At 35.0% G+C, this 13,220-nt stretch overlaps 1 protein-coding gene across 1 annotated transcript; it reads left to right on the forward strand.

The window, feature by feature from the left end:
- Positions 1-76: 76 nt before the first annotated feature.
- Positions 77-9,897, forward strand: LOC106134063 (dnaJ homolog subfamily C member 11). Its single transcript, XM_060953690.1, has 13 exons — positions 77-238; positions 785-959; positions 1,187-1,268; positions 1,600-1,719; positions 2,107-2,234; positions 2,553-2,744; positions 3,260-3,473; positions 4,209-4,325; positions 4,791-4,982; positions 5,317-5,450; positions 6,844-6,989; positions 7,617-7,746; positions 8,099-9,897. The coding sequence occupies exons 1-13, from the start codon at positions 170-172 to the stop codon at positions 8,122-8,124; spliced, it is 1,725 nt and encodes a 574-aa protein (XP_060809673.1). The 5' UTR covers positions 77-169; the 3' UTR covers positions 8,125-9,897.
- Positions 9,898-13,220: the final 3,323 nt, after the last annotated feature.

A 13,220-nucleotide genomic window follows, 5' to 3' on the forward strand; every position in this document is an offset into this window, starting at 1 on the left:
ATATTGGCCTAGCTAAATGCTTAAGCCGTAATTTTATGATTTGGCAACCCACAAGTCATCACAACAACGCCTCTTCTGTCATTGCGGACAAAAAGTGAATTAATTTTCTATCAAAGGTTCAAAGGACTGATTGGCCTTTTTTTAGAATTAATTATTTTATTTATATAAAATGGATGAAGAAGGAGAAAGTATACTGCTTGAAGAAAATTATTACCAATTACTAAATGTATCAAAAACGGTAAATATAGCGTGAAAATAGGTGTTATTATTTATTTTTAAGGATTTTTCTTTCGCATTATTATATAACCTAAGGTTTTATGGAAACAAATAACATAAATAAGCATTGGATTATCTATAATTCTCAGTTTTCCGATTTAATTGAGTGTTGGGTAAAGTTGCATTGCTGTACATTTTTTTAGGTTATGAAGGCATTGTATCAGATAGCAGTCACATGAAATAAAATTAATTATTGTGTAAAATGTCTGATATATGAGTAACTAAGTTATTCAATAAATGTTGGGTCTGTTTGGCCACTCCACTTATAATATGAATTTTGAATTTGAGAAGCGGGACTCACAAAATTTGTTACAATTTATAATAATTTTGCCATTTACTAGGTACCTACTAAGTAATTTATAATTTTTCAACATGCGAATTTGAAGCCTTGTTGCCTAGATATAGAATACATACTAAAGTACCATTGCATAGGCAAGTTATATAAATTATTACCTTTTAAATATCCAACTTTGTTAAATCTTATACCAATAAGAAAATTTTATCACAGGCTACACCGGAAGAGATAAATAGTGCTTATAGACGATTCTCGCGCATGTTCCACCCAGACAAACACAGCACAGACCCCAACAAGCAGAAATGGGCAGAGCAGATCTTCAACAAAGTCAAAGAGGCGTATGAAGTCCTTTCTGACTCGCACAAGAGAGCAATATATGACACCCTAGGTATGCTTTTCTGTGTTAAAGATTTGTTTTCTTGGTAAATTTTTATTGAGTAATGTCTTAAGAATCTCTATTGCATGTCATTTATTGTTGTGTGATGCTGACCTACAATTCAATTGACCAATAAGTAATAATTGCTGTCACAGATCCAAGTATATTCAGTATTTTAATCAAATAAAATTTTATTGATAGATAGGTGTAATAATAGTGTTTTATTTTAATTTTTATAGGAAAAAGAGGGTTGGAAGTTGATGGCTGGGAAGTCATATTCCGTACACGCACACCCAGAGAAATAAGAGAAGAATATGAAAGGTTAAGTTGTTCATAGTTTTTTCTATCTTGTATAGATTATCATCTTCAACTGTAATTGGCCAATATTTTTAAGGATCTATTTGTATGAAACAGAACTGATAGGGATTGACTTACTTTATTAATCAATTCAAAACCAAAACTAATGAATATATTTTGCTGTAATATGAAACACAAAGTTTGAAGCATCTTAATAAAGCATTTTTGTAAATTCTTATTGGATTGTGAAGAGTTAGTTTTTTTTTATGAATCATTCATGGCAGCATATTTTTAAATTACCTATTTTAAATACTTAACCTTTAAATATATAGGTTTAATAATTATATTTTTACAGGTTAAAGAGAGAGCGAGAGGAGAGAAGATTGCAGCAGAGTGCCAATCCCCGAGGCACCATCACCCTATCAATTAATGCCACTGAAATGTTTATGAAATACTATGATGAGTATGAAATTGTGTGAGTACCAAGGTTTTCTTATGGAAAGAACAACTTATTATGAGCATGCTAAGTATATGAGGGCTTAAGATACTAACTCTTCACCCATTGTTGGCAATTGGTAGTGTTTCCATTTGACCAGTTCTTTTGACATTCACACACTTCTTGCCCAATATTTACTCTTTATCAAACCTATTAAAAGGTAATCTCAAAGTATTTTGTACAATCTTAGTAACCACTGAGGCTTTAGAAAAGAGTTAGTAGCTACAAATCTATGTAGTTTTAAATACAACTGGCACAATATCACATAGGTGATCATGATACAAGCCTTCACATTTTACCTTTCTCAAATTCCTAAAAATTAGTCTACAAAATAGGAGAAATTAAACATAGTTAATTGGTTTACAGGGAAGATGCACAAATATTACCTTCAATAGAAGTGTCTGGGATGACTATCCAGCAATCTATTGATGCTCCAGTCACCTTAAGGAATACAATGACTTTGTCAGGAAACATATCTACTCAGAATGGAATTGGTAAGCTTAGATTTATTTAATTTTAATATCGAAAGTATGCAGACTTTATTAAGTTAAATAAAACAAGGCTTTGGAGACTAAAAGGCAAAATGCTTATCACTTTTGGTATGTGAAAGTGTTCTTGGCAAAGCTTGGTCCCTGGACGTATCCTACCTTTCTATATTTAATACTGTTGCCAAGATGATGAAGATGCAAAAGGAGTTGCATAGTATAAAAGCCTACTTGTGATGGACTTCAAACTCCTTGCTAGGGTAGGATGGTCTTAATCGGTACAAATATCATAGGAATAACTTTACTATTATTTTTCAAACATTTTAGGGACAGGTTCAGTGAACATGTGTAACCGTCACCTTAGTTCTGAAAAGGGCTGGACAGAAGTGGAATTCGGTATCGGCAACGGACCGCTCGTTGGTTTCAAGATATTCAGAACATTGTCGCGGTTGATGTTCTTGAATTGCGGCACAGCACTGCACTTCACACCTAGAGGCATTTCACCTAGTCTTATTTCAAGTAAGTCCTTCAAATGTTGATAATATTTGTAATTCTCCAGGTAGCTTTTGCTTCACCATTGAAATTATATTTATTCCAGTTTAAATAATGTTTTTTCATACATACATATATTACATATACATAGATATCTATGTCCGTTGCGGGGTGGGCAGAACCAACAGAAGTGGAAAGATGCAATTGAGATTCAAATAGTGACAGGTTGCTAGCCCAACACCTACAAGAGTAATCCCAAGTTTATAAGCCTATCCCTTAGTCGCTTTTTACGACATCCATGGGAAACATGTGGAGTGGTATATTCTAGTAGTAGGTAGTGGTTCTATTCTAAAGCGCCAGAAATCACTCGGCACATTTCTGTTTATGATTATGCAATGTTTTTTACCAGTGCTTTGACTGTGACTTTTATTTTTTTTTGCCATTCGCATGGCATAAATATTCATACAATCTGCGCACACATTCTGTATTTGTTATAAATAAAATTGTATCTTGCTAAATAAAATGTTTCTTTATTATTTCAGCTATGGCCCTCCAACTGGACGCGCATTCAGTAGGCTACTTAACATACCGAGCTGGCGGTCAGGGAGGGTCATCCATGACCAGCATATACGTGAGGGACTCTGAGAAATACCATTCTAACACGGCCATACAGATCGGAAACCCACACTCTTTCATATCCTTCAATATTATGAGGAAGTTACCGCAGCATGATTTGAAACTAAGATTGGCTTTGAAGTGAGTGTATAATATATAATTTTTCTATCATCACGTTTATATGCTTTGCGGGGTAGACAGAGCGACAAGACTTGTAAAGACCGAAAGTCGACATTCAAATTTCGAAATATTTCTATATGCAAATTTATTTATGTGCTAATTAACTTGCAAATGAAATCTGCTTTTCTAAATATTAGTGTTATGCTTATAATCGGTTTAGTATTTGCAAAGCGAACTGTTTTAGCAATAAATCTATATTTTTATAAACATTATCATTATGGTCAATGTGATAACAAGAGACTATCATAGATATGTTTGAGCAATTTTATTTCTAAATCTTTGTTGCCAGAGTTGTTTTTGCGAAAGTGCACTGAATTTTATTTTTAGTAATCGCTTCCTGTCTCATTCAATCGAGGATCCATGGTCAAAGGCACACCCGGGCACACTCCAGAGTGGTGATGAAGTTTGTATGTATGTAACAGAAAGTAAAAACAAAATGTTATTTTTATACTAGGCAACACTGAGCGATTTTGTTGCAATGTAAAAGTAAACTATGCTTCTGCAAATCCCATTAAGTCCCCTTCATAACATTATGTACGTGCAATAGCGAATTTTGATTCTGTATAACCTTTGCATATTTATTGTCTCTTCTCGTACACTCTTTAAAATAAAGCTTATATAAAATAATGCCTTCTCTTTCTAACGACTTAAATAAAAAGCGAGACGATAAAGTACTGATATTATATTTGATTTCAGATTGGGAACTTTCGGAGCCATAGCTGAATACGGCGCTGAGAAAAAAGTGTCACAGAATAGCAGCGTATCAGCTGCCGTCATGGTGGGGGTGCCTAGCGGTGTTATGCTCAAATTGAAGTGAGTTTTAAGAGCTATTATTACAAGTACTAGGTTGTTTGTGATTTGAAAAAAATTGAATATATAGTGACAGGAATAGGAAGAGGATTGGTTAGGGAAGTGATATAAGTTGGTTTCCCCATAGTATCCTTGCAATAAACATACTTATTAAAACGTCTATATCCCTTGCAGGATAAATAGAGCAAACATATACAGGATGAAAAGACTAAAAAGCCACCGTCAGGCTTAATGATGGAATTGAGATTCAAATAGCGACAAGTTGCTTGCTCATCGTCTACAAGAAGAATTACCTTAACCCTTGTACGATATCCTTTGGAAAGAAATATAGTGGTCCTATTCTAAAGTACCGGGAACCACACGGCATGCAATAAATATAAAATAAACGAATATCAAATAATAAAATTATACAATTACATAGAGAAGTAATTGACCCTTATCTTGATAGATACTATTTTCAATTCCCAGATGGACTTGTTCCTCCCAAACCATAGTGGTCCCGATCCACCTCAGCGAGGAGGTGATGCCCTCCCCCGTGTTCTACGCGACTGTGGTGCCCATGGTCTCGTGGCTGGTGCTGAAGAAGCTCATCTTGGACCCGATAGCCAGGGAAAGGCAGGAGCGGGAAAGACAGAGGTCGATGGAAGCTAATTACGAAAGGTGAGTAAAAACTTTTGTTGGTTATATATATATGTGCCGTGTGGTTTCCGGGTTTCCTCAGTTGGACTGTTGAGGGGTTATATGTACCTAGTTTAACTAGTTTACGGACATTCACACTTAAACGCTGATTTTTTATAAAGAATACATCTTTTAAGTAATGTTTTTAATTTATATTCCCATTAACTGTTTTAGAAAACTTTATTAAGAACTTACATGAATTTTGAAAGTTATACTAAGAACTAAAATAAAATTATCTCAATTACCAACATTATTGACTACAATAAAAATTGTCGCAGTAGGTATCTGAAATGTATCTCTCTTTTTTTCAACACAGATTACAAGAAATGCAGCGAGAAGCGCGGGCGACGGTCGAGCTCATGAGGGAAACTTATTCTAGAATCAGGAGTGACGAAGAAAAAAAGAAGGGCTTGGTTATACTAAAGGCGCTCTACGGGAAACTGCCACAAGGTATGTAAATCGTGTTTCAGTTGCGTTGTTACCGCCTTCTTAAAACTTCCATTATGGTGTCACATACATAGATAAATATATCATTTGCGGGGTAGACAGAGCCAACAGCCTTTAAACGACTGAGACACGTTCGCCACGCCACGTTCAGCTTTTTAAGGTTAGCTTAAGATGGAGTAGGCGATGTGAAATCAATTTAAGCGGCAATTTGGCATTTTATTTTAAAAATAAGTATATACCTACATGTAATAAAAATTGTGACTGGTCGATGTCTGTAGTTAAATGATATTGCCAATGTACGTCTCATGTTAAGCAGACAGCACTATTTAGGCCATAGATATCGAAAAATTAAAATAGAACTGCCGTATTTGTACTTGAAACTAAAATAATTGTGTGTCGCCGTCTCGTTTCGCACGCGGTTATAAATCTGTCAAACAGATCTCAAAACTGAGATGCAATAATGACAACGATACGATACTCTTATATCATTACGAAATCTATGGTATTGACCATTTTACATGAATAAATAAGTACATTATTACACATTTTATTCTAAAAATATTTATTAATTAGACAATGCATAAAAAGTGATTTTATCTTAACTATTAAGTTAATTTTATTTGGAAGAACGGAAACGCAGTGTAGGATTCGGCGGTTTTCTACAAAATAATACACACAATATGTATTGTAATGCATAGAAAACACTATAATTTTCATTAATAATATCTTTATCATTTAGTCGTCATTTACGTCATCCACAGGAAGACATGGCATGGTCGTTTTATTTTCTGCTAATAATCACCGTAGTTTCTGTCACAATAATTAAGTTTACCAAGTCTCTCGTTAGATGGCGACGTTTCGTATTAAAACGCGATATGGTTTCTCATCACTCCGTAATGACCTTTTTTATTCCAAATAAGAACCATACGGAGATAGGATTAAAATTGGAAGCATTTTTAGTAGTTCACGGTTTTGCTTGAAGTCATGCAACAAAAATTATTTCGTTACAATCTTTTAGTTACATACTGTTAGATATTTTTTAATTATCATGTGTTATGTAATGGTGTGGTGCTGTGTAGTTCCCGGCAATATAAGGATGTGTTTTTAAAACAACTTCCCAAGGGAATATGAACACATTTTTCTAGTTCAAGCCTCCATGCTGGTCTAGAAGTGGAGAAAAACATAATCCTAGCTGTTTCTTTTGAGCAAGTTGTTTATACACACTAATAGTAAAGAGAAAAGATTTGTAACCTTATATTTTTGTATATTTGTAACCAATGAACTCCAAAACTACTGAACAGATTATGATGAAAATTGGTATAAAAAATAAAAGTTAAGAAAAACCATAGGCAAATCCCACGGCTCCCAAACTAGTATTAATACATTTTGACACCAGGCGAATCATCACACGAGATCACCGAACAAACGGGCGACGGCGCGTCTCCGCAGTCACCGTCGCAGTACAGCGAGGTCATTGACGTCACGATACCACTGCAGTGCCTAGTGAGGGATTCCCGGCTAGAGCTGCTGGAAGCCAGCAAGGTGAGCACATCGCTAAGGGAACACGTGGTTAGACTTGCCGTGTGGTTCCCGGCACTAATAAAAAAAACATTAGGACCACTTCATCTCGTTCCCATGGATGTCGTAAAAGGCGACTAAGGGATAGGCTTATAAACTTGGTATTCTTCTTTTAGGCGATGGGCTAGCAACCTGTCACTATTTGAATCTCAATTCCATCATGAAGCCAAACAGCTGAACGTGGCCTATCAGTCTTTTCAAGACTGTTGGCTCTGTCTACCCGGCAAGGGATATAGGCGTGATTATATGTATGTATGTATTTATTTATTATTAAACATAGATATTTTTACATTACATACATTTAACTGCTACGTTTGTATGTATGTATGTGATTAGACTTGTGTGAACAGTGTCCACACTATATCGGTGTAATCGGCCAGTGATATCCCTCAACCAATATTGTACATACATACATATAGTCACGTTTATATCCCTCACGGGGTAAACAGAGCCAACTGACTGAAAAGCCACGTTCAGCTGTATGGCTTAATGCTGGAATTTTGATTCAAATAGTGACAGACCCGACATATACCTACATATATATCCTCAATTCTTAAGTAAATTATTATTTGTTTTTCTTCTGCTTCACAGTCTGAACTGCCCGGCTTCTACGACCCGTGCGTGGGCGACGACAAGCACCTCACCGTACAGTACATGTTCCACAACAACCTGCACTTCTGCACTGTCGCGGACGTTCAAGCTGTCGTACTGCCTCGCAATAGTGAGTATCTACCTTTAATACTGCACTGTAGGAGAGTGAGTAGTGATCTTTATTGTTGCCCTGTAGGAGACGTTTTGTGCTGCCTCGTCAATAGTAAGTATAGTCTGAACTACGTGGTGTCATCATCCAATTTTTTTATTTATTTGTCGGACGTAAGGCTGCTGCTTCGCAATAGTGGGTGCTCACCTTTATGTTATAGTTTGAACTACTCAGTTTTGTTATTAAATGATACCTTGTATCTTGTTGCGAATATCATTCAAATCAATTCCTCCACTTTTGTACTGTTACGATGCCTGCTGGTTATCAAATAATGCCTAGCTCATATTATAGTAACTTCGACTTTTCTTTACAGATCATCGGATAAAGAATAGATCCTGAAAATTAAGGTCCAAGCGCAGGAGTTAGAATCTGCGCGGGTTACTTGACGTAGTAGATATTGTTGATAGTCCTACAGGAATCCAGGAAAATATTGTTACACGGCTGCTAACATTCCAATTTTTGACAGAATTAGTTGCCGTTTAAGCAGTACCATAGAATTCGTAATAATATGAGACTATAGAAATGCTAAGTATTTGTGAAGATCGTTTCCAAATTACAGCCCATTTCTGAAATTTATTACACAGCTTCGTAAAATCTTTGCACGATACACGATGGCAACACATCATTCCTATAGGTTCAATTACAATATAGTATTTCTATAGTCTTGTATTATTCCGATTTACATGGGCACTACTAACAACGGACTTTCATACCCTCCCTCCGATAACGAATGCCTTACCATTGTCCCCCATCCAGACTAAACAAAAAGCGAAAGTTAAAAGTATTGGCTGACATTGGCTATATATATGATACGATTATTGGCTGATAGAGAGCTGCATAAAAATGTTGTTAAAGACGTTAAAATTTAAAATTATAGATATTAAATATAAACCACTATATTTAAGGGAGGGTTGTTAAAGACTTATGGATGAAACGTTATTTATGAAGTAAGAGCGAGAGATATAGATTTAATAAAAATAATGCACGCGTTATAAAACTTTCAAAGCTATCATGATATGTTTCGAATATGGATATGTTATTTAAGACATGAGTAAAACATTAATGGTTTAAATCAATTGTAGGTGTAATACAGAACGGTATTTGGTAGAAATGATATAGGTAAAGATATTCAAAGAATTCTTTCACATTTGAACGGTTATTCGCCTGATTAGCCGTCTTTTAAAGTCTCATAGTTTCAAGCATTTCGTATATTTTCAAAAGTACAGAACCCCAAGTTTCTTTCTCGTAGGGTTTGGCAGAGACTACATACATCTTCTATTTGTTGCGCCCACTTTCTGTTCTTCGTATACGTTCTTTTCATGTACCTTTATTATACGGATTTTAAAATGTGAATAAAATTTCACAATGACGTCTAATTGTCACTTCTACCAAATCACCTTCCTTTTGTAGATACATCATTAGAGATATTGAATACAGACATAATAGTTGACATGAATTGGTTGAAAAGCTTATGTAAATATTACAATATTCTAGATGTTTATACTATTTATCGCATCAATAGTGTTAATTAACTTTCATTCTGATATCCTTAACTTAATATTTTGTATGAATTGCTAGACTTATTTTGAAAGTATGATTGGTGTACAGACACTATACCAAAAACTTAATTTATGATGACTTTGAGATACTTGTCAAACAATTTTATTCTGGATTTACGTGAGACAAAAGTAGTGTAATTTAATTGTTGGAAAAAACTTACTGTTAATAGAACTTGCTTCGTTGATATTATATTTGTTTATATTGAGAACTCTTTTCAGTGTAAACTTTTATTATTGATTTTTTTTTTATTTCTATAATGTACAATGGAGTTTTGTTAAACACTGGGGCTAGAGTCTAACACACATACGACGCGAACTTTAATTTTGATATTCATCTATATTAGCTCAAAATATTTAAAAGCTCAAATGTTGTAAGAAAATTACTTCTTAAAGTGGCATTGTGTGGTGGACTCTAAGCTCAGTGCATGTGTATATCTTTGCGAGTTCTTACCCCTGAAACACGATATGTTTTGCGTTGTCTGACAGTGCTTTTAATGTATTTATGCTGGTAGATGTTCTTAAAATGTCGATGAAAATAAAAAATATTACTGTTTTTTTGTTTTTTTTTAATAACTTGCCAACATACCCCACATAGTCCTTTATTAATACGATTACCATAGTAACAACCTATATCCTATACGTAAAAAAGTTCATTAGAAACATCATGAGACATAACGAGTCCACATAGAAATCGTAGAAATATAAAAGTAAAAGTTATGGGTGGCATATTTTTCTCTGTAGGCCACTAAATATCACTATTATTAATAACCAAAATACGCGATTGATGATAAGGTCAGTTTATTTTTATCGATTCGATGGGAGCAACATTAATCGTACTTATCAATTGTCTAAGTGATGATCGAAGCTAATTTCTTTTGCATTAGGCTATACAAGCCCGTTTCGCGGGATAATTTATCCTTTTTGCATTTATACTATGCTTTTGTATAGAGGAACACAATGGGGCAATAAATACAGCGGCGGCGTGAGGCGACTACAAGTATGCGATACGGACACGGCAGCTGGTAGTTTAGAAGCGAATGGAGGTCGCATTGAGGGTCTGAGTAAGTTAGCGATGAAATTATTACTAGGCAGATTTTTTCGAAAGGTTTAGGACTAAATGATCTTGAATATGAATGCGGGATCAATACATAGTATAAAACAAAGTCGCTATTTTAGTCTGTTTGTCTGTCTGCTTAAATCTTTAAAATTACGCAACGGATTTTGTTGCGGTTTTTTGGAACAGGTAGAGTGATTCAAGAGGAAGGTTTTTATGTATATTTTTTTCCGAATTTTGCACCCGTGCGAAGCCGGGGCGGATCGTATTATATATATACGTATGTATATATTTCGTCCGCCTGTGACCACGATACTGGATTAAAGAAAGTAAACAGGTCGGAACGCAAACTGTCTAATCTCTTGGCAGAGATGAAAGGTGGCCCTTAGCTGGGTAAAATTGGTTATGGTTAGGTACACATGCAATGAGAAAATTTTAATAATATCTATTAAAAGCATTTCTTCAGGATAAATCAAAAGCGATTCCGCCTTTTTTAACAAATGAAAATATAACCAACCTGGAAAATAACTATTTTTGTTCCCCTATACATACATCAGACATATAATCACGCCTATATCCCTTGCGGGGTAGACAGAGCCAACAATCTTGAAAAGACTGATAGGCCGCGTTCAACTGTTTGGCTTAATGATAGAATTGGGATTCAAATAGTGACAGGTTGCTAGCCCATCGCCTAAAAGAGGAATTCCAAGTTTATAATCCTACCCCTTAGTCGCATTTTACGACATCCCTGGGAAAGAGATGGATTATTCCTATCCTTTTTTTAATTGGTGCCCAGAACCACACGCCACTATATTTACTTTTTAATTGGCCTAACTCGAAAGAAAACATAGTAATAGGCTATTTGACTGTAATAAAAATATACATTTCTTTTATGTCATCAGTCTTAATATTATTTTTTTGGAGCGATTTGTAATAACGCGAGATAAAAATATTGCATTATTTTAACAAAATCCGTCTCGGAAAATTAGGTTTTTTTATGCAGCTGTCACGTGACTAAAAACGAACGTGATTGGCTATTTCTATTATGACGTCAATTATCCATAAACAGACTGTGGATCGTACTGTTCCTTAGTGTTCGCTATTATTTTTCAAGATTTTATAAGTGTTTGATCGCTCAGGATTACTCAGATAACATAGGTATTTAATAATGAAAACCTATTTCGCGAAAGCTGACAGTCGAAACCTACCAAAAGACTTTTGGTAGGTACACTTTTGGCAAAAGTGGACCCAATAATGGTTGGCGTCTTCTTCAAAGACAATCCAGATTTCTATGCTGCCGAACTGAGGAATGTGAAAACATCAATGTAAGTATATCTTGGTAACCACTGATCTTAGATCATTATCTGAAACCACTTCTTGCGAATATTCGAATCCATCGGCATAGAAAAAAACGATTTCGTAGGAGATTTTATTGTTGTATTAGTGCATTCAGGCACTGCACAACATTTATAGGAACTCATTTTAATAATTTTCACACATATGACGTGGCACAAGTTAAATAAAACAAGAGAAAATCAAAACTTTTCGAAACACCAACAAGCTTCGTATGATATTTACAAGAAATTTACGTCACTGCATGCCATGGCCGCCATATTGCTAAAAGTCGCGTTTTGGCGGCATATTTGAATATTGCATTTTCTTTTTCGATTTTTTTATAAAATAGCTGTAATAAAGGCAGAAAAGTATTTTTGTAGGGCTCCTTATAAACAAATAAATAGCCTAAGATAGTTTTTAGAACTTTGTCAAATAGCCTATTCGAGGTCATTAATTTTTTGAGTAGGATCTTCAGTTCTGTTGTATAAATGCATCCTCTAAATGTTTCCAATTCCGTGTCAGTTTTCGCAACATCGACCGCTCATACCCTTGTTACCTAGTATGTGTGTGGGCCTCGGCTCGTAACTTTGCGGCAGCAAAACCACCTCATAACAAATCGTTTAAGCACAATTACTTACATAATAGATAAGATCCTTTTCAAGACTCAACGGTACATGTTATCGGAATTGAACTAGCAATGTGGTATATTGTGCCTTTCAGACATATTCACAAATTCATATATCACGGCTTTATCTTGATGACACTTTAGGATGATGATACCTTTTGATTCTGAGATAGTGGGAGATTGCTAGTTTTATTAGAATTTTCCGTATTTCCCTATTTTTAACAATATGCGCGGGATATTGACGCAGTATGTCACACACATAGGTACATAAAATCAAGCGTCGTTCCGTAGGGGAAGGCGAAGGCACAGCTTAGATCTTTCCACTTGCCACGATCTTTACATATTTATTACACTTAATTCACACACAGTTGGTATTTTTGCACAAACTGTATATTTTTGCTACTCGTACCAGAACAGCTAGGATCGACCTTTTAGACTACACCGATATTATTTTTTATTGTAATGTAAAACACGAACACCAGTCGATAGAAAAATAATTGCCAGTACATTGACCCTGGAGTCCCGCAATTCGGCAGGCCCTGACCCTGAAATATATGGATTCTTCTGCGAATTATCCTCGTAGCTGTGGAGGTCGTGATCATAACTTTGAATTGGGAAAGGCAGTCTAGTCAATAATAGGCCCACTAATTTGTTCCCAATTTTAGCTCTAAACATATTTAATCTTAACATAACTTCGGACATGGATAGCTTTTAAAAGTTTTAGATATATACATAATCTTAATAAAACAGTAAACTGATTGACTAACTGATATCAACGTGCAGACCAGTTTAGAGTCAGAGTGCATGGAGAGAGGATTTACTAAAATTACCATGAGAAGTTAAATAGACGGAACTTTTTATA

The sequence above is a fragment of the Amyelois transitella genome, chromosome Z (assembly GCF_032362555.1).
Source record: "Amyelois transitella isolate CPQ chromosome Z, ilAmyTran1.1, whole genome shotgun sequence".
Lineage (NCBI taxonomy): Eukaryota > Metazoa > Arthropoda > Insecta > Lepidoptera > Pyralidae > Amyelois > Amyelois transitella.